General features: G+C 33.6%; 1 protein-coding gene and 1 long non-coding RNA gene across 13 annotated transcripts in view; one reads left to right on the forward strand and one right to left on the reverse strand.

Moving 5' to 3' along the window:
* Positions 1 to 2,211: 2,211 nt before the first annotated feature.
* LOC147074883 (uncharacterized) overlaps positions 2,212 to 27,081 on the reverse strand; it is a 31,788-nt gene continuing 6,918 nt past the window's right edge. For 2 of the 9 annotated variants that reach the window (XM_085943059.1, XM_085943057.1), the window contains 2 exons: positions 9,309 to 9,988; positions 2,212 to 4,204 (listed from right to left, as the gene is read on the reverse strand). In XM_085943059.1, the coding sequence (XP_085799185.1) occupies positions 9,361 to 9,988 (628 nt within the window). In that variant the 3' untranslated portion in view covers positions 2,212 to 4,204; positions 9,309 to 9,360. Of the gene's footprint in view, positions 4,205 to 4,677; positions 5,815 to 9,308; positions 9,989 to 13,381; positions 14,061 to 15,407; positions 17,272 to 23,771; positions 25,559 to 27,081 lie in introns of those variants that run through there. The other 7 variants (XM_085943063.1, XM_085943062.1, XM_085943061.1 and 4 more) reach the window with 6 other exon arrangements.
* LOC147074884 (uncharacterized) lies at positions 6,549 to 24,445 on the forward strand. Of its 4 annotated transcripts, none has more exons than XR_015070063.1 (4): positions 6,549 to 6,575; positions 18,968 to 19,386; positions 21,627 to 21,795; positions 23,493 to 24,445. It is a non-coding gene; the product is annotated as an uncharacterized LOC147074884 (long non-coding RNA). The 4 variants fall into 4 exon arrangements; XR_015070065.1 differs by lacking the exon at positions 18,968 to 19,386 and adding an exon at positions 14,511 to 14,719 and having other exon boundaries at positions 6,568 to 8,682; XR_015070064.1 differs by lacking the exons at positions 6,549 to 6,575; positions 18,968 to 19,386 and adding an exon at positions 15,002 to 15,109.

The raw sequence follows: 27,081 nt of genomic DNA on the forward strand, positions 1-27,081 counted from the left end.
ACCATCATGCTAAGTAAATCATCTCCAATAAATAAACTAACTATATCCATCACATTTTCAGAATTGTTTGGTGCTACGCAAACACCAACGTTGCCTAAAAATGGTTCAATATGCGGTGGGTTGTCTATTTCAGACCATTCCATGACTTCCTCTTCCTCCACTTCACTGTCTTCCGAATCACTGATTTGTAACGGTATCACTGGTACCCTTCTCGTGCGAGGGAACTCTTCACTATCGCTGTCGCTATCACTGTCGCTGCCTAATTCTGGTAAATCTTCACCAGAATAGGCAGACAAATTATCGGCAAATATTTCGTCATCGCTTTCATAATTGTCTGAAGCCATTTTTTAAAGATTAAATAAAATATCGATTACTTAAATATATTTCACTTGTAAAAACACACCCGTTCTATAGCGCCGTATTTCAAGACTGAAAATTCAATACTGATATTCTATATAGATCGTAGTAGATTACAGACATCTAAATAACATTGGTTTCCACTCATGTTATAATTTATTGCTCCGCTCGCATACCAGCGTTATCGCACCGCACAATATCACTTACAGCAAGTGCGAAGAATGCATTCCGTCTATCACAAATTGTCGTCTTTACACTCGCTCACAAAGGATAATATTATAGTATGAAAAGGAGGCCTATGTATTTATCACACATCATAAAAATATACATATAATCGCATTCACAGTACAGCGAACAAACCATGTTTAAAGAATACATCGATATTTCACAAAATGTTGTCTTCCTGCTCACCCATCAAAAAATAAACAAGTGTAAAAAGAAGACGCATATAGTTTTAGCATTCTTATCGTCTACAGAAATATAGTTCGCTGATTTAGGACTCTAAACAAATTTCCTGATTACGCACAAGCTCTCATATGGGCTGCGCAAGAGTGTGTGTGTAAGTAAATGAATCGACGGTAAATTATTTTTTTTTGTAGATGTGTGTGTAGTTTGAAACATTTTCAAACCGTTGACATAAAATATTCGTATGCAATAATCGGGTAGAAATACCTTTCCCGCACTTCAAGTGGAGCCGGCGTAAAAGGTATTTCTACCCGTCCCGCCGACGAACACCGGTCCGGCGCGCGGGTAGAAATACCCTTCCCGCTCAAGATGTGTTAATTGAATAAACATAATTTGAAATCTCGGAAACATACTTATGAGAGAAAAATCTATTATGTATATTTTTAGTCAAATAAAACAATAAATACTGGCTACTAGAGGCCAGATGCTTAGTCAGGCTTATGTGGTTTTAAGAAACACTTCACCCAAGGCAGTTGTAATCAGACGTTTAATGACTGAATTGAATAATGCAAGTAGCATCAGCTGTAAAAATAATTGAATATATCGTACTGTTCTGGCAGAAGAAACTAATTCGAAAAAATGACATATTGAGTTAGTTATACCAAAATATAGCTTATTTCAAACTCTACCGTCTGGAAACCTTCTTTATGAATAAACAGTCTTTATTTTAAAGTCATCCTTTTTACGATTACTTAATAAACGCACATGATATACCATTTCAAACATTTTAACAACTTCAAAGTCAAATTACTCAAAACTAATATTCTCCAGTTAGTGTGTTCTGCCAGAACAGAGACGATATTATCATGCACAGAAAAAAGAGCATTTTGTTTATTCGTTTGCGACAGAGCATAATTGTATTGAGTACGATTCTCCATTCCATTTCTAAATGTTGGTTGTCGATGGATAGTATCTGTAAATAATGAATGACGGTCAGTGCAAGCATTTTTTATATACTCAAGTGTCACTGTATCCACAGTGTGTGCATTTAATCAATTAAACCACTGACAACACAACTTGAATTGTGAATTTATAAGCATTCCATATATACTGTGCAGTTTACATAATTTTGCCGACGTAGCGACATTGTTGTCTTAAGCAGAGCGTTGGAGCGGAGCTCGGAGTAGTGGAGCAATGGGGTTTTACCCGGAGCACCGAAAATTTGTAATGCTCCACTGCTCCGGATGTTTTTTTTTATTACTAAATTTTCGTCCTAAAATCCTATGAAAATATTATATTTGACACTTTGCAACACTGGAATTATTTGAAATCAATTTTCGACAGAAAGACGATTTTCTTTCGGAAATTTTGTTTGATATAATTAATAATGAAAAGGACGAACAATAAACCTTATTTCAAAACTACTTATTTTTTTATTTTTTAACATTTGTATAAGTACATAATATAATACTTATTAAATCTTTTTATCTGGAGCGGGGCAGACCATGGAACGGAGCTGGAGCAAGTATTAGGTCCCGGAGCGAAGCTTAAAAAGAAGAACTTAAAAAAGTGTCCGCTCCAACCCTCGGGTCTTAAGTATCGTGTAACCAAATTAAGCATAACTATCAATATACAACTATGCACCTGGCCCTAGGTATTTTCATAACATTATAAAGCTATTGAATATATCAATATATCTTGTATATTTAGTTCATTTGTAGTTCTACAATATTCTTAAATTTATGGATGGTAAACGTATTTGCTTCGCTATGAGCCGGTATATAAACCCTACAATCGAGCCTTTCTACAGAAATAGAGCGGTATCACAATTACTATAAATCAGTTCAAATGTCATGCCATATATTTGTCTATATATAGAAATATTAGACTGGTGATGTGTAGCTCCTCTCTCTAGCCTCGGAATACTAATCGGACACAACGAAAGTCTGGAGGTCCTTTCTACACTGTCCAGCCACCGAAGTCACGGTCTTCCAGTAGGTCAACGTGTCTCTGGCTTTGTTGACATTAAGCGCTTCAACAATGATATGTTATTTATTCTTTCTGTGTCCCACCGAACAGAATCTTTGAATGTTTATAAATTTTAAGACATCCAGCTTATCGCAGACATTGCACAGTTGCGATGTATTTTAGTGGAACCCCGATCTGCTGTTCTCGCATAAATAGTTTTCCCGCGAGTTTAAAAAAAAAAAAAATTATCCGCATTTATCGTTTATATTTAGAGTCACTTGAAAACCGTAGAATCGGAGTTTCACTGTATCTCAAAATAAAAATGTCAGGATAAAGCTACTTTTCCGGAGAGAGACTCAATTGATCTTTCTATGACTTGAAACACAAAAATTTACGCTTCATCAAAAATTCTGTCGTAAATATTTTTCTTGGCAAAATATTGGTTTAGTCAGGTGCGGACACTCTACAATAATCACACCCGTCTTTTTTAGACTTAAAAAAGCACAAATAATTAAATTCTTTATTGAAAATCTTGTCATAAATATTTTTTTTCACCGGATTCACCGGATATTTTTCCGTATATAATTTGTACAATTTAGCAAGATTAAGACCATATTTCAAATATTGTTTTTGAGTAGTCGTACGACAGTAGTAACAGGCAACTGTCGGAAGACCAGAAATATGCGCCCTGACTTCTTCCACTTTTTCGACTGGCGTTGCTCTTTTAACGTACTTTCCGTGTTTGTAGGGTTGAGCAATTCCTCCTTTAGAAAAATAATACTGCACCCGTCTGTCACTAATGTCGAGAGTGCCACAAAAAAAGTTCTTACAAACGGGCACTCTTTGATGAGAAACTTCAAAAAAGTAATTATAAGTAAAACCCCGTCGGGTTTCAACATTTTTGTTCTTTTTTTTCCCCACTTTGGCTATAAACTGACTGTAAAATTTCTGTTTGTGTTCGTCACTTAGGCTCCAGAATTGTGAATGAATAACTTCTTGTTCTTGCCGGGTTATTTTTGAATAGCAATTCTTCGGACACTTTCCCGAGCACAGATTTTCGCGAATTTTCCGTGGACCAAAAGAAGTCCCTCTAGCATTCGTATACTCTTTACCAGATTGTCTGGAGATCTTTGAAATATTTTTCTTCCACATTTCAGGGTTTCTTGTTCGTTTTTTTGATTTATTGTATAGCATGTCATTGTCACTTGTCCCTTCTTCCGAGGTATTTTGAGTTGTTGGTAATATGGCAGATGATTCAGAGATAAATTCTTGCTCAGGATGTGTAGAATCTTTTTCTTTATTTGATGGATTCAGTAATTGTGTGCTTTGAAGATAATTGAAAAATGATACATGATCATCTGATTCTTGTCTCGAATATGGCTCTGGCTTATTCGTCTCTGTCAGCAATGGTGGCACATCAATTTCAATAATATTTTCTGATATTAAAGGTGTTGGCGTTTTTCCTTGTTTAATTCTGAAAAAATGAAGAAAAACACTCATGAGTGACATAGATATTTTGCTTCCTACAAATTTGTTTTGGATAAACTATAATTAGAGCAAGTGAATAAAAACAATTATTATTTGCTGTACACTGACATCTTGATTTTACGTTCTTGAAGGGGCTGACAAAAATAATCTAAATTCAAGGGTATTCAAGGGTAAGACTATGAATATTAAAATCATACAAATTGGTTTGGTGACTATCTTAAAATTATATTATACTAGCTGACCCGGCAAACGTTGTTCTGCCATATAAATTATTTCTAGTGAATATTTTGGTTGTTAAATAAAAAATAACGAATGTATCGTAAGTGTGTGGGGATGGGATATATGACAGAAAGAGGAATAGAGCGCTGTAGACGATGACCGCCGATAAAAACAAAAAAACATCAACCATTCATTTTCTCAATTCAAAATGAGTAATGATGTTCATAATGAATGAATTACCTGTGACAGGATCTCGTTGTTTAATGTTTATGCAATATCCGTCTTGTCCCTTCCAGAAAATTAGCGGATATTGGAAAGCGTCGTATGAACTGTGTGTCAGCGATGAACTCCAGATTATTGTTTCTTCTTCGAATCACGATTTCTCGCGTCGATGTGCGGTCGCCAACCATGATTCCAGCAATGTCGTCAACAACAGGCGCATTGAATCGACGCACGTGCTCTCCAGCTGGTGTTTTATCAGGATTGATGACAATAGCGTGATTGTCACTTTGCAATTCGTGCATGTGTGCTTTGAAGAATTTCAATAATTCATTGTGCTCATTCAACAGGGCGTTTAGTTCGCCGACGATGCGCCTGGCATTAGGCGAATTGAGGCTATTGTAGCCGCAACGTGCATCTACATGATTAATGTCCTCACCGCCTATAAAGTAGATTTGTAAAAAAAATTATGTGGTTCGTTTGGCATTGGCAGCAATGAGCCTACTTTGTGGTATATTTGGCCTTTGATTTTGAACGTATAATGGAATTGTTGACCATTTGCCGCAGCAGTATTGTGAACTATTTCTGTTCTAAGTCTTTTGGAAGCATGAATTGAATGTGCGAATGGACTTCAGGAACAGGTTTGAATCTGGAACCGTGCCGATGAGCAACCCGTTCAATGGTTCTGGTGGTATCTCAATTTCTGGTAGTTGCACTTTTCCTGATGCGCAACACATCCCGGCTGACTCATGTTTGAATTTGAGCGCATGACAATCGGGACATTCTTTGTCCATAGCCACCAATCAGCACTTTCGGATGAGCGGAATATTCAATATCTGGCTCGTACTTGAATGCGAAACGAAGGAAAGAAGCGGATGTAAATGTTCGATGTACTTGTTGGCGTTGTCGGTCATTTGCTCTGCGTGTGTTAACTACGAACCGGCGCGCTTGGCTCCATTCCAATTGTCGTTGTTGATTTCATTCAGCTCGTGCCTCTTGTGATTGGGATGCACGCAATTGCGACATGATTACACGCACGTTTTTGTTATCTTGTTGGATTTGTTCGTCTGTTCTTTCTGCTCTACTATTTTGCATGTTTGTTGCTTTATTCGTTCGACGGCCCAAATGGCCCCCCTTGCGTCTTGATGGCATTGTGCACTGTAATACATGCACATAAAAATAGATAAATTAAAATAAATCGTACAAAATTTTGCACGCACTGCGTTGTCATATGCCGAATGAAATGTCAAAATGACGCGACGCTTCTCTTGAATTCTTCTCGGACGTAGCGCCATCAGTCATTCAACAACATAAATAATTTCGTTATGTTTGAAACACGAACGACGGTTAAATTTGTTCATACAAAAATAATAAAATCGCGATTAAAAAATAGGAGGGTGGGGGTAGGAGAATGAAAATTTGAGGTTATATGTATTTTTTGATGCAAAATAATAAAAAAAATACAAAAAGAAATTTTCAAAAAAATAAAAGAAAAAAATTTCTGGATAGAGATACCCTAATCACCTAGCGGTATGAAATATACTTGTTGACCTATTCTCATACCTATCAAATATACATAAAAAAAATCATAAAAATCGGTCGAGCCATTTCAGAGGAGTTCGACCACAAACATCGTGACACGAGATTTTTATATATATAGAGATATAAAACTCTTTCAATATTATAAAATGATTTGAAGGTTCCATCTTACACCTCACCAATGCTAATAAAAAAGCTTTGTCAACAAGAAAAGAGCCGAAATGCAGAATGGCAAACAATACCATGTGCCCACCCCTAATTGATTATAATAAAAGAATGCCCACCAATCACATTACATAACCTTGGCCTTGAGCATTATGTACATACAGACATATCTCCAAATAAAAACACACATGTGCGGATCTGCCTTTCAATGATTAGCATGTGTATTTAATTGAATATAATAAAATAAATTGAATTTTGAATATTTAATACGTGAATTGTGGGAAATAAAACGTTAAATATACTTAAGTGAAACAGGACTGCAGAAACAACACACAAATATTGGGAAAACATGAATATCGGGGTTCTACTGAATTTATATATGACCTAAAGTTGAATTGAACCGAGTTGATATAACATGTGAATTTATCATGTGGACAGTTGATCGTCAACGACAATAATAACATTATATTTTAAACACATGCCTTTTATAGCATTTTATTTACTTTATGGTTACTGCATTATACAGATTTATCTATTGTAGTATTGTGTAGTTTACTGATTAGGTTTTAGAATAGATTTACTGAAGCAAGTACCTGACTTTGCTTAGGTGTGATTTATGGTGTTCAATATTTTGACAGGCATGCACTTCTGTTTCTTTTTTATAAATTTATTTTGTTTCTTTTGAGATATTGAATAATGAAAGTTCAAAGTCAATTATCTCGAAAACTAAATCAACAGTGCCTATTTTTTACATTTATATCTGGGGATTTTTTTTTTTTTGGGAAGCTTATAAGTTATATGGGGCTCCCATCTGTGGCCAAAAGACAAAATTCTACTAAATTAGCACTAACAATATAGTCTATAAGCAGAGAAAGTTTCGTCAATGTTGGTCCAGTATATTTTGAATTGTCACCGAGCACACGGAAACGGAGACATAGGGGCAGACAATTAGAGATGTTGAAAAAAACTTTTCTATTACAGATGGAGCCTAAATGTATGAAATTGAATAAATAAGGTGGCTAAGTTAGCTACGAGTGGCGTGGTATTGCAGGTTCATTAGAAGAGAACTCCATACTTTTACTATAATTTCAATTCACCCAACTAATTAAATAGATACATAATTCTATATGCAGATATTGCCAAAATAAACCTTAAACACTTATATTCATATTGGAATTGAATTCATGGAATTTAATTTCAATTTTGCTTTAAATATCTACCTGTGATAACTAAGATAAGATACTTTTTCATTAATTTTATGTAGAGATTAAGACTAGAGTGTAAAAACACTTATATTCATATTGGAATTGAATTCATGGAATTTAATTTCAATTTTGCTTTAAATATCTACCTGTGATAACTAAGATAAGATACTTTTTCATTAATTTTATGTAGAGATTAAGACTAGAGTGTAAAACACCGAGATATGCGTACATAGGTTATGCAAACAAAACAAAACATACTTTAAACTAGAACAAAGCAGCCATTTTATTTTGGGACTGCCAATAGAAGAAGAACATAATGAACATGTTACCAATACAACAACACATATAATTGTTCGATTCAAAAATCGAACTGCGGAAATCTCTGCAGAAACTTAAATTTTATTAACTGATTAGAAGTACGATTAGATTGAGATGATTCATTAGCAATTATCGAACAGGAGGCCTTGTGTCAATCGTTAGCGTACAAGAAGAATTGGGATATAGTTTTATGATGAAAAATACCATAGAAATAAGTACCATAGACCAGTGGTCCCCAACCTTTTTATCGCTGCGGACCGGTCAACGTTTGATAATTTTACCGCGGCCCGCTGAGGGGAGGACGTTGATTGTTTATATTTTAGATTGTTTTGATTTAATAATTTTAATTTAATTGTATTTAAACATGCCTTCAAAATAAAATACAGTTACACCAAAAAATTTATATAAAGTGATTTAATATTTTAACTGACTAGAACGCTTAATCAATGAGAACCCTGAGCTTGTTTCTTTCCAACGAGACGGTTCCATCTATGGGTAATAGGAGACAATGACAACCCGAAGTGTGTTGCTTATGTCCAGTTTATTCCGTTGCTTTGTTTTGGTTGCTGTCATTGCAGAAAACCCCGCTTCACACAGATAGGATGTCGGAAATGGAAATAGCGGCTTTAGGTGACATCTTTCAGCTCCCGGTTAACCTCTCGTCCATGGAAAGTCGCACACACCCGAGAGAAATACACCACAATAAATAAAATGGAAATAATTTAATGTTCCTTGGGCGGCCCGGTACCATTTGATCCACGGACCGGGGGTTGGGGACCACTGCCATAGACAATCTCAAGTACTTCAACAGTCAATTAATATTAGCGTCCAAATAAACAATACAATAATTTAATTGAATTCAAATACATACAATTCATAGGAATCTACCAGTGGCGAAGGGTGGAGGTAGGCTATGGGAATACAACATAAATAGAGCACACTACATTTTGTCAGTCATACTTATTTGTTTTCATTGAAGTAAGAATACAAATTGAAGATGGAATTGATCAGTTTTTTAAATTCAACTAAGCCCTGCCTAGACCAAGCCATAATAGAGGTAGCCTGAGGAGATCCGACAAAAATATAACACACTTTTTCAGGCATACTTATTTGTTTTCATTGAACTAAGAATACAAATTACAGAATTCGATTAAACCCTGCTGAAGCCAAACCATAATAGAGAAAAGATATTCTTTTAACTATAAGATATCTAAAATTTTATGACATGATTACTTACGATTATCTATTATGGTTTGCTTTCGGCGGGGTTTACTTAAATTTTAAAAACTAACTAACACCATCTGTAATTTGTATTCTTAGTTTAATGAAAATAAATAAGTATGTCTGACAAAGTTTAATGTGCACTATTTATGTCGGATCTCCACAGCCTACCTCCACCCTTCGTCATTGATCCATAGCATCTACCTGTTGCAACGTCCGTTTTATTTTTTAATCCAATTCTGCACATTTTGAACACTCAGCAGTCCAAGGAATTCCAAACTAAAGATTGAACTTTTGTATTGTAAACCTTGCGAAAGAAACTTTCTTTCACTTGCAGCTCATGCTCCGACGAATTGTAGATCTTCCACAACTTTTTTATATTTAAATCTGACGATGAGTTTACTCCACTTTCAGTTTTAATCTGGCTATAATGAAATTCGCTGCCTTTCGAGGATTTTATAAAATCAATTATTTTTTCACGGTGTCGGGCATATTTTAAACTTCTTCGGTCTCCGCCTCTAGCTTCACGGGGGACTTTCCCTCCGTTATAATACGAGCGGGATACGACACCAATAATTCGATTTTTTTTTAGATTTACGATAGACATAAACTGCTTTTGGCAGACTTGTATTTTTTCTCCAGACGCATATTTTCTGATCATATATATAATATGTATTCCTCTTTTCCTTGATGGCCCCTTACGACGAGCTACTGTGGTCGCTCGACAGTACTTCAAAATAAAGGCGTCTTGTACTGTTTTTACTTGAGAGACGTAAAACGCACTGTGAAAGCTTCTTCTGTCTTTGTCGTTTATCGAACTGCATTTAAACTGCTTAGTTTTATGATTGCAGTTTAGGGCCTCGGCAAGCGGTTTTGCAGAATATCTGGGGGGAAAATATTAAAATTTAATGAAACATGTTTCAATAACGTTTCTTGGGATTATTACATAGTACACTGTCTGACTTGAATATTCAAAGATTACAATAATAACGTAAGTATGTAGGTACAAAAACTGCCTGCTGGACAAAGGTAAACGATTACAACAAAAGAAAAAAATTTCTCATTTGACGTGTTTAGTAAAAAAAACTCAAGCTGTGATATTTAGTCCGGCAGCATAGCTCCGAAAATCTAATGAATAATGCACTTATTATTTGGTGACATGAATTAGGGACACACAATTAAATACAGTTTTCACAAAGTGCTGGCAACATTTAATAAGATGAAATTCACATTGCAAATGGATGGTTTCACAAAATGATCGACAACTGTCAAATGGTTGATTTTCACCATGGAAAGAAATAGTTCTCATCTGTCAATACATTAGTGTAACACTCAAAAATGATTAGGTGTATCGACGGAAAATATATTTAGCTCTTTGCGATTAAATTAATTAAAATAATATTTTAACATGAGTATACCTATACTTAAGGGGGGACATGCTTGTCGAAGGTCAAAATTGAGTTTTTATTGTATTTTCAAACCATGATCCTGGACACTCCTTAAACGTTGTAGATAATCTATTTATATAATTTTGAAGCCTTATTATCCTTTATAGTTATTTTAAACATTTGATGACTGCATAAAGTATTTTTGTTACATAAAATAGTATTCTTTTAAACCTCTCGCTCTAATGTTTTAGAATATAGTCATATTTTGGTACATAACTGTGCAGTGGTGTTAAGATTTTTTACGTTTATTAATTTTTAAACGCATTTATAAAACCATTAGTATAATTTATTTCGAGATAATTTTTGTAAAATATTCACGATAAAAAATTATATTGATAATCTCTGTGATCCCAAATTTGAAAAGAATTAGGCATTTTACTATTCAAAAAATCGGCAAGATTAACACATTTGAAGATGATTTTAAAGATATTTATTATAAGCTATGTCCTTGACCATTCAAGTGTGATAAAAATTTTATGAATAATGATTGTTTTATAATAATTATTGACCTAAGAATAAGGTAGTGTTTTTTTTAAATACGCCATTTCTTTTGTCATTCCCTAGTGGTTAAGCTACAACATACGGCCGTAGCCATAAATTGACAAACTATAATTAAAGTAGGGAGTAAAATTATGTTAACGCGCGTGTTTGAACATGTACCTAACCGATTTATTTTTTATTTTTTTTTAAACGGTACATGTTCAAATACGCGCGTCAATATCATTTTACTCTCTACTTCAATTATAGTTTGTAAATTTATGGCTACGGCCGTATGTTGTAGCTTAACCACTGGGGAATGACAAAAGAAATGGCGTATTTCAAAAAAACACTACCTTATTCTTAGGTCAATAATTATTATAAAGCAATCATTATTCATAAGATGTTTATCACACTTAAATGGTCAAAAACATAACTTATAATTAAAAACTTTAGAATCATCTTCAAATGTGTTAATCTTGCCGATTTTTTGAATAATAAAATGCCTAATTCTTGCCAAATTTGGGATCACAGAGATTATCAATATAATTTTTTATCGTGAATATTTTACAAAAATTATCTCGTAATAAATTATGCTAATGGTTTTATAAATGCGTTTAAAAATTAATAAATGTAAAAAATCTTAACACCACTGCACAGTTATGTACCAAAATATGACTATATTCTAAAACATTAGAGCGAGAGGTTTAAAAGAATACTATTTTATGTAACAAAAATACTTTATGCAGTCATAAAATGTTTAAAATAACTATAAAGGATAATAAGGCTTCAAAATTATATAAATAGATTATCTACAACGCTTAAGGAGTGTCCAGGATCATGGTTTGAAAATACAATAAAAACTCAATTTTGACCATCGACGAGCATGTCCCCCCTTAATAGTATTGTAAAATATATGGTATTATATTCAGATATAATAGTATACTTATAAGTCTATGAACAAACTTATTCAAAAGAAAATTATCAATTTGATGGTATGTATTTATTATTATAATATTATCTACATAATCCATTTTTTCTCATATTCTATTTTATTGATATGGGGCTATTAAAACGACAATTTCTATAGTAATATCATACTTTATTTGACAAATCTGAAACATGACGTGACCATAGACCAAGGATTATTTTGCTTGGTGAAATATTGTTTCGCTTTGTGAATTACCTCTTTTTTTATGTAACTAGTTGTCAAAACTAAGTGTACTTATATTTTTAAAATGTGATATGTTACTTTTGTTTGGTATTATTTAGTTTATGTGAATTTTGATGAACGCGATATGCGATAAATACCCATCCTATGAATTATACCGTATCCGGAAATTTGTACGTAAACAGTTCACCGCAGGACACTTATTCGTGCGCAGCAGTACGTGAAACATGAGTTCGTGTAACATTTAATCAAATGACGTGTTCTTCGTTGAACATTTCACCGTGGAGTATATTTGTACGTATGCTACATGTGGCGAATTTTATGAGATGTCTTTACTAGGTTAGGGTTAATCTAATTGGAACAGTACTATTTGCAAACTATCGCCGCATTTTGTAAGATACGTACAAATGTATTCCACGGTGAAATGTTCAACGAAGAACTCGTCATTCGATAAAATGTTATACGAACTCATGTTTCACATACTGCGGCGCACGAATAAGTGTCCCAGGATGAACTGCATACGTACAACTTACATGTAATCGAATTATACATATTCAGTTCAAAACATCAAAATTTTGTTTAATTCTAAATCTTCGATTAGTCCACTGGCAGTTCGCCGTATCACAGTTCATCGTGAAATGATGTATTGGAAGTATATGGCCGTATATTAAAGACCGTCCAACCTCTTGGGTCGTCTAGTAGTGACATAAAATTCATGTCTAAATAAAACACGGTTCTTCTCGGTTTACACTTTACAGGAAGCGAGCAGCAAACAAATTTTGAAAATAGCTGATATACTGGATTATATGTTAGGTTAGGTTACGTTTTCATTCTTGAATTCATGAATTTTGCCAAAATCAGTTATGAAAATTGAATTAATATTCATATTGAACCTAATAAAATTTAAGACCGTATAGTATACGGTCATCTCTTTCCGATAAGAAAGCTCACGGCGAACTGTTGCACGGTGAAATATTATACGTACAATTTACACATAACCAGTCTTTGTACCTATACTTACAATATCATTGTATACTTTGAATATTGAAGTCTCACATTTCGAGTGTACTTTGAAATAATTCCAAAAAACAAATAAGTATGTCTGACAAAGTTCAGTATACACTATTTGTCAGATCTCGAGAGCCTACCTCCACCCTTCGCCACTGATCTGTAGCATCTACCTGTTCTGATGTCCGTTTTAATTTTCAATCCAATCCTGCACATATTGAACACTCAGCAGTCCAAGGAATTACAAATTAAAGAGTGAAGTTCGTATTATAAACATTGCGAAAGAAACTTTCTTTCACTTGTAGCTCATGCTCCGACGAATTGTAGATTCTCCACATTTTTTTTATATTTAAATTTGACGATGAGTTCACTCTGCTTTCAGTTTTAATCTGGCCATAATGAAATTCGCCGCCTTTTGAGGATTTTATGAAATCAATTATTTTTTCACGGTGTCGGGCATGTTTGAAACTTGTTCGGTCTCCTCCCCTAGTTTCACTGGGGGCTTTCCCTCCATTATAATACGAGCGGGATACGACACCATTAATTCGATCTTTTCTTAGATTTACGATAGACATGAACTGCTTTTGGCAGACTTGTATTTTTTCTCCAGATGCATATTTTCTGATCGTGTATATAATATTTATTCCTCTTTTCATTGATGGCCCCTTCCGGCGAGCTACTGTGGTCGCCCGACAGTACTTCAAAATAAAGGCGTCTTGTACTAATTTTACTTGTGAGTCGTAAAACGCTCTGTGAAAGCTTCTTCTGTCTTTGTCGTTTATCGAACTGCATTTAAACTGCTTAGTTTTATGATTGCAGTTTAGGGCCTCGGGCAGCGGTTTTGCAGAATATCTGGGGGGAAAATATTAAAATTCAATGAAACATATTTCAATACTTCGTTTCTTGGGATTATTACAAAGTACACTGTTTGACTTGAATATTCAAAGATTACAATAATAACGTAAGTACCTATGTACCTACGTACAAAGACTGCCTGTTGGACGAAGGTAAACGATTATAACAAAAGAGAAAAATTTCTCACTTGAGGTTTTTAGTAAAAGACTCAAGCTGAGATATTTAGTCCGGCAGCATAGCTCCGAAAATCATGAATTAGGGGAAAATGTATATAAATATTCACACAATAAAAGAAGAGTTTTCACAAAGTGCCGACAACATTTAAAAAGATGAAATTCACATTGGAAATGGATGTAACGGTGTAACATAATACTTTTGGAATAGATATTGAAATAGATATTGAAATCAGAGGACAAAAATACAGCATTCCCCAACTTGTCATTCAAGGAAAGATCAATGGGAAGCGTAGCAGAGGACGGCGCCGCATTTCGTGGCTTAAGAACCTCCGTGATTGGTACGAGTGCAGCTCCACCGAACTGTTCCGGGTAGCAGACGACAAATATAAGATCGCCTTGATGGTGGCTGACCTCCGCTAGGGGATGGCACAATAAGAAGAAAATTGAAAGGGAATGGCGAGCTGCTCGGGTCGACTACATGTTAGTAGCGCTCTATGATGAGTGTGTCATTTCCGTTGAGTTTTTGTCTATGCTCTAGAAATGAACATACACAAGAACATATCTGTTGTAGGATTGTATAAAACCTCTACAATATCATTAGTGTATATCTTTTGTTTACATTTATCTGTTTCTACTATAAGTTTTTGTAGTTTGTTCTAAGACTTTTAGACTGCGGCAAGTATAACGTGAAGCGTGGCCGTTTCGAAAACTACAATCCTCCCTAACCCTTTCCTCTTCTTTCTCCTCGCCGTGCAATCATTTGACGTTCGTTATTTGTGCATGCTGCAAGTTCGTTAAGTGTTTAAACGTGTTAATAAGACAAAAAGTGTAGCAGGAGGATTATAAGTCGCGTTGTCGCTGCAATGACGGGTAGATATTCTTTGACATTTCAGTTTTACCATATAACTAAAAATATCCCAACAGATAGGACAAATTTTGTTGTCTGGTATTGTATTCGATATTCACATTCTGAAACAAAGTAGGGGAAAAGAAGTCTCCTAATACTGGCAATCCTTTCATAATATATCGCAGCGCCACGACGGCAACCATGACACGTCAAGTTATAATTTTCGCAGTCTAGTTACTTACAACTGGGCAGGCAGAGAGCCACAAGGCGGGATTTTAATACGAGGGGATTAGTGGATTCAAAAAACAATAAACTTCATACAAAACGTCAAAAGTATTTATTTTACCAAGTTTAATAAACTATTTCTTTTATTCAACGAATAATTCACAAGATTTGAGTATGTAACATTCTCTATATTGAACATACATAATTCGAAAACATCTCATGCATATACCCAGTAGAAAAAAATCAATTGCAATTTCATAAGCATTTCATGTAAGAACTGCTAGTTAAAATTGTCATAATTACGTAGGATGCACGTAGCTTAATTGGAAAAGCACACTGGTACGAATCAAGTGGTTATAAGTTCAAGTCCCGTCAGTACTCGTATTTCTTTTTTTAAAAAGATTTTTTACTAGTGAGTATATGCATGAGGTGTTTTCAAATTATGTATGTTTATTTTACTAAGATTTTAACATTACAACAAAACACATATGTATGATAAATATTACACGGATGTACATTGATTTTTAAATATACCGAGGGGCTTCAGAGTACAACATATTCCCCTCGCCCCCAAGTGAAATTAATGCTAGCCGTTCAAGCGCCATGACTGAGACAAACGACACACCCTGCTCTCGGAGCTACAATATTGCAAACAACGTCACCTGTCTCTGTCACAGTGTTGCGGACAGTTTTACAAATTATTCATGACATTCATGACTGTCATCATCCGACCAATCTCAAGTAGAAATAAGCGCGCATGCTTTGACCGCTTTCGAGGTCCCTTCGGACTCTTTAACCAGGCGATAAGAAATGGTGTGAAATATGAATTTAATTAAAGTCATGTTTTGGTGAAATCAAATAACAAACACAATACTGCATCAGTTTACACAACTTACTGCTGTATTACAGTGGCGGCGGGTGGAAGTAGGCTGTTAAGATCTTACATAAATAGTGCACACCGAACTTTATCAATCATAATAGATATAATTTTAGATAGAAGAATTTTTATATCTTTTATGGTTGAGTTGAGACAGGGTTTTATCGAATTTTAAAAAACATCCGCAGTTTGTATTATTTCAATGAAAACAAATAAGTATGACAGAAAAAGTGTGCATTATTTTAATCGGATCTCCACAGCCTATTTCTATTATTATGGTTTGGTCTAGTCAGGGTTTAATTGTATTTTAAAAACTAACCATACAATCTGTATTTTTAGTTCAATGAAAACAAATATATCTGACTGACAAAGTTTAACGCGCACTATTTATATCGGATCTTCACAACCTACCTTCACCCTTCGCCACTGCTGTATTATTTTGTGTTGGTTCATTGGTCCATGGAATTCCAATATTCTATATTAAAATTACGGTTACAAATGGTTCTAAAATAGGACCGTTTAACTTTTAAAGATTCTTCAGCGTTTTCCATGTATATTCTCCACATTTTGTTGATACTAAGAGAAGAAGATAGATAAAGTATTGTTATCGCTTTCTCTCGACAGTAGTGCCTTTCAACTGGTTTGAATTGCTCAACAAATGTAATAACGGCTTGTTTTCGATCCGCGTATTGTAAAGATCTGTGATCTCCGCCTCTGTTTTCTACTGCGACACTTCCAGTAATACGATGTCTCCTCATAACACCTTGCACACGACTTCTGCTTATTTGTAAGATACCAATAAACGTTTCCCTGCATACTGGGATCTTCACGCCGTCGATGCATCTCCAAATGCTATATTTGATCGAAGCCTCTCGTTTTCTCTTGTTTTCGTTTTTTGAACGAACTCTGCTTATAGGTAAAACTTTGGCAAATTTAAGGATAAAGTTGTCTTGAGAAATTTTATCCTCATACGTGTGGAATAAACCAAAAAATGTTTCGATGTCATTCACAGTTAATGAGCGACACTTTAAAGTTTTATTGTGACTACATTTAGGAAGCGAATGTTGAGTATGACCATCTTTTCTGTAAAAATAAAACATATAAGGTTACTCAATTAGCAGTGGCATGCGGTCAATAGATGCTGTGCACTCGATAACATGGTATGCAACAGTAGTGAAGGGTGTAGGTATCCGCCATAAATAGTGCACATTAAACTTTGTTAGTCATACGTATTTATTTTTATTGAACTAAGACTACAGTTTACTGGTGTAGGTTACTTTTGAAAAATCAATTAAAACCTACCTAAACCAAACCATAACAGTTTTGGTATACTTTGGGCGATACGACAAAATTGTGCACACTTTTTCATTCATACGTTTTTGTTTTCGTTGGATTAAGGATATATATTACACATATTGTTGGTTAATTTCTTTAAATTCATTAAGTCCTGCCTGAACCAAACTATAATAGATAAAAAATATTATTCTATCTATAAAATATCTAAAGTTATGTATGATTTAATTGCATAATTTTAGATATTTTGTAGATAGACGTGTATTTTTTGACTATTATCTAACATGGCTTGGTTTCGCAGGGTTTAATTGAATTTTAAAAACTCACCAACATAATCTGTAAATTGTAGTCTTATTTCAATAAAAACAAATATGTACGACTGACAAAATTTAATGTGCACTATTTATGGCGGATCTCAACAGCCTACCTCCGCCCTTCGCCATTGGTATGCAATAATATTGATGTAAATTTACCTACTATATATACAACAATTGAATGGCATATTTTATTTAACTGTATTTTTTCTAATGGTAATTATGATAAGAGTAGGTACCTATTATACATTTTGATTGTGTTACGTTGTATAATTTTGTGTGGCAAATGCTCAATTTGAATTTCTGTCTTTCAAATAATGTAATGTAACTGAGTATCATTTTATTTAAAAAAAACGGTACCCACAATGTTCCGGAATGCTGATAATTTCTAGTAAATAATGGGTATATATCGATTTTTCCAACAGCATGCCCACTACATCGAGTAAATATATGTTGAAACGACTGAATTGATTGAACAATACTGTCTTTTTTGTTATATCCAGAGCTGTTAGAACCTCCATTTTTTTTAAGGTTCGGTTCTAGTGGAAAAATTAATCGAAATTAAGACCTAGGTTCCGGTTTTTTAAAAACACAAATAATTATTTACGTACCCTAACCTATGTAGGTATGCTATACCATAAATTGTTAACACAATATTTTTAAGATATCCTACCAGGTGATGCATATGGACACTGCAGGTATTCAATGCCTTTAGTAAAAAAATGTTAACGCAATGCAAATTATATTAATAATTATATCACACATCGGGTGCAATAACGTTATAAGTGCAAAACACACTTTTTTCAGAAGCATTTATAGATTGTGACCGTGATTAGTCACATGGTCTCATGATTTGACATATGAGATCTTTGACGGAAATTATAAGAACTACTGTTAAGACATTGACGCACCAGGTGCGGAGACCTATTAGGCATGTTTTTTGACATTAATCTCATTTTTTATTTTTTAGCACATGTGGTGTTGCACCGAATGTCCGAAAGTATTCTTTTTTAGAATAATTAGCTCCAGCATGATCGAATAAAAGTCAAAATTAATAATGATGTAAATATTACAAAAAGAAAAAGAAACCTTTAGGGTTTTAGTTTTTAATGACTTGAGAATGAAACGTTCTGCTCCCGGTTCCAAAATAGTAATTGGATTTCAGGATTCAGTTCCAGCTCTGGTTATATCAAACAAAACAGTAACATTATAATATACAGTATAATCCCATTACAATAAAATTCAAAATACAAAAAACCTCATAGTTTTGTATGGATAACTGGCAGTGAAAGACTCAATAGTAAATGATTATTTACCTTTTACTTGTAAGGAAATAATAATGTAATTGCGAGCATTTATTAACCCACAATATGCAAGTGCAGTCATAAATCGATTTATCTGTCTGTCACTAAATTGAACACAGCACGACATCTACATGCGTCCAAGGGTTACAAGTTATTTCTATCAAACTATTCAACTACATCATCAGAATCATTCAGCGATTTTTTATTATATATTCACCCCAGTTCTAACTTACCGTATGTTCAGTTTTGAGTTAATAGACACAAGATGGAATCCAAATATATGCAATGTTAGTATACGGCAGTGGCGTGCAGTGACTTTTGCTTGTAGGGATATTTACCTATTACTTGCTATATATCGATACCCCAGTTCAATAGGGGAACAACTCAAAATTTAAAGGTTTTGAGTTAAGAATGCCATTCGATGTAGAATAATTTTCTCTTTATAATTCAGCAAAAAAAACAATCAAAAATTTCTTTAATGTGTCATAAAATCGAATAACCCTTTCTGAGATTAATCAGTAATTCCGTTATATAATCAAATTTATTAGTTAATTCTTCATTAAAATGTACAATTTCATTGTGCATTGATGAATTCCACTAAATTAAATATAAAAAACATACACTTTCATCGAAATCAAGGCGTTAAAATTAAAATGAGAATTACTGCAAAAAATTCAAACACCATTATCTTGGAACAAGGTTTTATGAGTTGTTCCCCTATTGAACTGGGGTATCGAATTATTATCTACTCTTGAGACTTTGTAACTAACCATTCAATATAGAAGGGTCTTTTCTTTATAATTCAACAAAAAAAATAATCAAAAATTCAATTCGATGTGTCATAAAATTGAATAACCATTTGTAGTATTAATCATCAATTCAATTATAAACGGGGATGTCTGGGTTGATTATTTGTTAAACTGTAAAATTTCGTTGTGCATTACTAAGTTCATTTGAACTAAATAAAAAATAAACACATTTACTTTCACAAGCTTTTTGAAATGAGAATTTGTGCAAAACTTACGAAATGCAAAAAAAAAAATAGTTAAATGTTTAAAAACCCAATTCAACATTATAAGTTAGTCAAATTTGTTTTTTTTTTGCACGCACATAATGTATTAAAATTCTTTTAAATAACATTTGACTATCGTTAGGAATTGGGAGACCAAGAATAAGTTGGATTTCATATGCGGAGGAGTGGTTCCAGTCTATGATACCAAATCGCACCCGGGATTAGCGCAAGGGAACAAGACTATTTGCAATAATATAATTTTTTCTGCGGGTAACATTTCCATAGGAAATACACCCATAAAATCATGTCAAATATTACCAAATATTACATACCTTTCTCTTGTTTGTATGGCTCCTCTCCAACTTTCCGGTCACAAAATGTTCAAATTTAAAAATTAACTCGCATAAATCCATCATATTGGAATATCGACCGCCAAGTACATTCATTAACGGAATAACGTTATCAATATTTAAAATAACTAACTACAGTAAACTCCCGATTATCTGTTTGAGGATTATCCGTGCATGAATTTAATTTTTAAAAAATCAAGATGTTGAAGCCGCTGATAAATTCCGCATCGAATTCGAAGAATATTTACAATATTATAACGATATAATAGCTCTTAAGATAATTCAAACTGATATTAGAAAATCATTAAAAGATTTCTGCAACTAACTAAATAATGAGTAGTAAACATGTTAAAATAATTGTCTGCTTTAGAAATGTATATTATGTAGGATTTTCAAAAGAAAAAAAGATAGTTCGGATTATCTGTGATTTTTGTTTATCCATGTCACCTATCCCCACCATTAGCCCGGATAATCGGGAGTCTACTGTATTATTTTTTGATCGATTTACAAGCCAAAAAGAGTTTTATTTTATTTGTGTTTATTACTGCAAGACTTTAAATGTTTCTACAACATGACATTGCTATTTCAACTTATATAGAAATTATAGTGGAACAATTTTTGAAACAATATGCTTCTGATATGTCTTGAAACTGACAATGGACTTTTCGAATATTTCCCTTACTTACTTGTGTGGTGACAATATATTCAATTAAATTTTCATTTGAATTTTCCTAAGAGCTATTATATCGTTGAATACACCGTACCGTGCACGGATAATCGGGAATTTATTATATTAGAATAAATTAAGACAATAATCCAGCAATATTACTCGTTTAATTAAGAAGAATTTGTATTTATTTAACAGCAGATTCTGCACTTTAGCAGCGATCGCTTACGACTTAGAAATATTATTATTTTATTTTTAGATTTAATAAATAGGTTGTTAGGTAGGTAATGATACTTCGAGGTTTCCTACATTCATGGAATTTGAGCCACAGGTAATGGGGCGATTAGTTAGGTAAAGGCCAATAATTCCGCTTCAGTTAATATGCTATTGATATTAAATTTGTTGTTATTACAAATTACCCTATAATTACCTCTTAAGGGTTTAGGAATATTCAAAATATGGCCAGTAATATTAAAATTATTAAATGCGACACTTCAGGTACCGTCGCCGTGGCCGGCCCTCCCTCACCAGCAGCGGCGTTAAAAAGGCGATCTATGCGCTGCACGTCTGGCATGGCGGGAGGCGCGAGAGTTAGCGATGGACCGAGGGAAGTGGAGCGAACTTTTGCTTGCTCTATGCCCCAATGCTGGGTAAAGGAAGGGACAGGGTAAAAGAAGAATTGAAATTATTAGGGCTTTTATGTATTATAGAAGATTGGTTACCTATTAAAAAAAACAATTTGCATGATCGATTGTAATTACTATTTTGTCTCCAGCAAAAAAAAACATTTTTTAAGGATTTTTTTGTTTATTACAGAATAAAATACACATTACACATATTAGAATTAAAAAGTTTCACAAAGGCAATTTGACATAGTAAAAATACACATAATTATTATTGTACATAAAACAATATGTATTCCCCCTGTCCTAAAATGTACAGTATTTGGTTCATGCGACTTCAAAAAATCTATTATGGCCGTGCTCGTAAACAATTTTTTATTTTGGGGAACACAACTGTCCGACTACAAAATGTAAGATTGGACCTCAGCGCATTTATTCTATACACAAGACTGCTATAATAGGCCGCTATCAGCAGCTATCGAGGGTAGTTTTTCATTTTTTGTATTGAAGTATTAACACTTATTGTAACAATTACAATAAGGTAGCCGTCTAAACAGTCAAAACTGTCTATCTCGCTCTAAAATTTAACACAGCCGAAAGAGATGCTGTGAAAACATAGCACTTATTGTAACAATTACAACTAACTTTGATACAAAAAATGAAAAACTACCCTCGATAACTGCCGATAGCGGCCTATGGCAGTCTTGTGTATAGAATAGATGCGTTGGATGGTCTATTGTAACACATTTAAGAATTTTTATTAATGCACTGGTTATATCATATCCACGATGGTCGCGCGGCTTAACCGTCGGCCTATAACCTTGTGGGTCCCAGGTTCGCATCCTGGGTCTGGCAAGTACACATATTGTTTTTCAATATGTGTATGAGTCATGGACCTAATAGGTTTATCATATGAGGCGATTATTTCCAAACCCGGCTCATTCCCAAAAACATATTTTGCAGCAAAATGCAATAAACTGTTATACAGACAAATATAAGTCTAAGTTATATGATTTTTTAGTTAATTTGTAGTGTAGCATATTTAAAATAGAAAACAAAGGGAAACTTATTCATTTCTATATTAATAAAGAAACTATTTACATTTAATGTTTGTATCATGCCGAGTTTGAAAGTGACAGTTGGAATGAGCCGGGTTTGCAAGTTAACAATTTGGATTAATCCGCCTATAAAAGTATGTAACCAAATGACATACCACTAAAATGTTACAGCCATTGTTTGGATAGCAATTATGACCAGTTTCAATTAAATTCAAAACTCTCATCAATCAGAAAAATTAATTATACAACAAATTAAAATTAAAATTTTGATGACATTTAGGTAAAAACTGAAGATTTTTGACTTCATTTCTTTGCCATTTTTCTGGTGCCCTTCCCCTTTTTCTAGCTTTTGATGCTATTACAGATGAAACAGCAATGTCCATTATGTTTATTTATACAAATAACTACTTCAATTATTCAAAAAACACCTTTAAACTTGAATTATATGAGGAGCGGTCACAACACAACTGTCATACAAATCGTACCGGACGCTATTAACCATGTGACCCCAAAGCTGAGCTTCCATTGGCTAACATAAAACAATCCATCTTTGAAACTAAATGATTGTGGAATAAGCCACGTTTGAAAGTTTCACGTTATTTTGGAATGATATTTTGTATATAAAGAAGCCGGGTTTGAGGTTGTTACCTAACAATTGTTTTATAATGTATTTTTCTTTACAGAGTGACATTCAAGGTTCATTTTTCGACAATATTGGAATGAGCCGGGTTTGGAAATAGTATCCAGAGCGACCGCTATAGTCTTCATGCCAAATTGCATTGTAAATTGTCAACCTACAGTGTGCCGTAAGGTTATACATAGGAAGCCGTTTATATTTCCGGAATAGGTAACACTGGTGTTACTAGGTGCAATTTGACTTCTGCATTTTGAAGTTTGACATTTTTAACGGCAAAATTACTCAGAACATAACAAACGGACACTTTTTTTTTTTAAATTCATTTGAAAGGTCAAAAAATGGAATTAACAAAAAAAATTAACAACTTTCGACGTGGATTATCGCGGGAACAGTGCATCGCTGAACTTCGTGCTTTATATGGCGATGAAGCACCATCAAAAACTACGGTATATCGCTGGTTTATCGAATTTTATCATGGCCGTCGTTCGCTCACAGACGAGCCGCGTGAAGGTCGTCCAAAATCGGTTGTTTCTCCAGAAAACATCGATGCTGTGCGTGAACTGATAATGCAAGATCGTCATGTGATATACCGTGAGATTGAGGCTTCCCTGGGCATTAATAACACTAGCGTATATATGATCTTGCATGAACATTTTAGACGTGAAGAAGCTAAGTTTGCATTGGATACAGCATAATTTGACAATCACACAAAAAAGGCGCCTGTTGATTGGTGGAAGAAAATGCTCAAAAAATACGATCGAGGTGCTTCAAAAACCGTTTATAAGATTGATACAGGTGACGAATCTTGGATCTATACGTATGAGCCCGAAAGTAAAGTGGTCAACGATTTTCAACAGTTGATGCATTCAAAAACCATGTTTTGGTGTTACCTTCTGCAAAGTGGCAAAAATGCTTTTCCAGAAAGGTTCAAACGTATGGAAAAGTGTATGAATTATCGCGGAGAATATTTTGAAAAACAATAAAACTGTTTTCATTGATAAAAAATTCGTTTTTCTTTGTTGTTCCCGAAATATAAACGGCTACCCTCGTAGACACTTAATTTACACCTATAATAAAAATTAGAAACGTTTGCTTTCGGCAAACTAAACATATTTTGTAAATCGAATGTAAAAACAGCTGAATCATCAATATTCTGTTCTCTATCTTTCGTTCTTGCTCGGTTACCTTCAATCTTCCACTTGCCATGCTCATCGTATGAAGCAATGTCATCATTATTGATTAAAATTTTTCCCAAGCTATCTCTCTTTTTTTGGCCGATGAAAGGCTAAATTAAACTCGCTATTGAAGATCTCCCTGTAAATGCTCACCTTTACAGGATTTTTCGTTGAAGTACAATACATCTCATACATCTTTTGGACATTAAGAGACGAATCAAGATATTTGACAGTGCTGTTTTGTCTGGAATAGCGTGACTCTATACAAGGGAATGAATTAATATGACTTCTAATAATACGTTTATCGCTTTCGCTAGTACATTTTTTAGAATGTTTATCCTTTGTCGGTGACCTCGATACATTTGTAATCTTATTTTGAATATGACGATGAAAATAATAAATTCTAGCACAACTTATATCTAATGTAGAACAAAAAAATACTTGACAGACTCGTTTTCTTACACCCTTGACGTCAAACACATATTCATAGGTAAATTGTCTCCGACTGTTTTCACTTAAAGTACGTTTTCGTTTAACATTGTTTTGAGACGTGTACTTACTATAATAATGATTCTTTTTATTGTCACTCAGCTTATAAAATTGTTTGTGAATGACGCTCTTTTCTTCTTCCGTAAAATTTAATGTACACTTTAATATACATTTAGCACTACATCCACTTTTCACTGTTTTGGCTGGTTGTAATTTATTGTTCACGTCAAAGTATGCTTCACCACTTTGTCGTTTCTTCTTTCGGATATTACAAATCCAACTATTTGGATCTTTCTTCCTTTTACGGCGAGAATTCTCTTTTTTCCGGACATTGGAAGGAGACGGTACCGGTGAGTGTTGGCTGGCTAAATTTGGTTTATCTACACTTGTAAAGCTTTCACAAAGTATTAATGGTAAGTCGTCAACTTCTACGCACTCTCTGAAGTTACTGAAACAAAATAAAAACATTTTAAAATATATGAGTTTTACTGTTAATGGAAAAAAAAATATTTAGTATTAGCTACAATTGAGCATAGTTATGCACAAAGCAGCCAAGCCACAATTTTGAAAAAAATGAGTTGTTGTGATTTCCATAATCTCACACGTTTGTTTTACGTTCTGCACAAATCAGCCAAGCTGCTGTCATACAAAAATCTCATATAAATGCGTTTTAAAGATTTTGCAAATTGCAGAATATGACATTTTTGATTTGCATAAAGCAACCAAGCTGCTGTCACACAAAAATGTCATATAAATGCGTTCTAAAAATATGCCATATTCGTTCTGCAAAAAGCAGCCAAATGATAATATTATGTACTTACCTAATTTTTTAAATCGTGACTGTAAGGTGTGTTTTTCTACATTCAATTAATAAACATTATTTTCTCAATTACATTATATGTTTTTCATTGTATTATATATAGTATAATATACAGATTTTTCATATAAAAAATAGTGCCAGGCAGCTAAATATTGATGTATAATTTACAAGTTTTTCGAATTATTTTCAGAATTTTGCAATTCCCATAATAATTTAGTAACTTAGAAGGCTATTTTTAAAGAAAATAATCAAAAATAAAGACTTTTCTTACAAAAATAAGAGATGGCTGTATTCTGCAGAATGAACATTCTAAAAAAAATCGTTTTACACAAAACACCCTGGACTGCTAAAACACCAAAATTTCATAGATTATATGCTTTTATCTCTTCAAAAGTTATACAAAATCATATATATATATATATAATATCTATCATTCAAAAAGTATAAATAGTATACAGAGGCTTTGCTGATTTAAAAAAACACAATTTACATAAAAGTGCTTCTATCTCTGTTTGAAGTTTGTGTGGCTCGGCTGCTTTGTGCATAACTACGCTCAATTATAGCTAACAAGATTTTTTATGTTATTATGTAGATGTTCAATGAGAATCGCTTAAGTATTAAAATCATAAAAACATATTTATATCGGAATTCTCATTAATTGATTTGTTAAAAAACGATAGATCGTGTTTAAAATTGTTTGAATAGGTTAGGTTAGGTTAGGTCCAACAAAATAACTGTGAAGTCTATTTATCAAAATTGTAGATACATTTTTAAAAGTACCTAATATATTTTTTTAAAAACCAATAAACACCCACAAATACCACTGCCTTAAAAATGCAAATGTTTTTTATTACAAAAAAGAAAGGCTCACATCTTACAATTATATTCTAAATAATTATTTATATAATATATCGTCACTGTTCTGGCAGAAGACACTAATTCGAAAAAATGACATATTGAGTTAGTATCAAAATGTTCCTTATTTCAAACTTTACCGTCTGGAAACCTTCTTAACCCGATCGGCGCGTTAAGTTTCCATACAAAAGATGTGCTGTCCGCGGTAGGTTTTTCGAAATGTTATTCTTCGCTGTATTATAATAAATACGGCAGTTAAAAATTGTGGCTACAACTGTTATCATGCCTAGATACAT

The sequence above is a fragment of the Rhyacophila brunnea genome, unplaced genomic scaffold (genome assembly GCF_057557595.1).
Source record: "Rhyacophila brunnea isolate RB1 unplaced genomic scaffold, BYU_Rbru_1.0 scaffold_15, whole genome shotgun sequence".
NCBI classification, from domain to species: domain Eukaryota; kingdom Metazoa; phylum Arthropoda; class Insecta; order Trichoptera; family Rhyacophilidae; genus Rhyacophila; species Rhyacophila brunnea.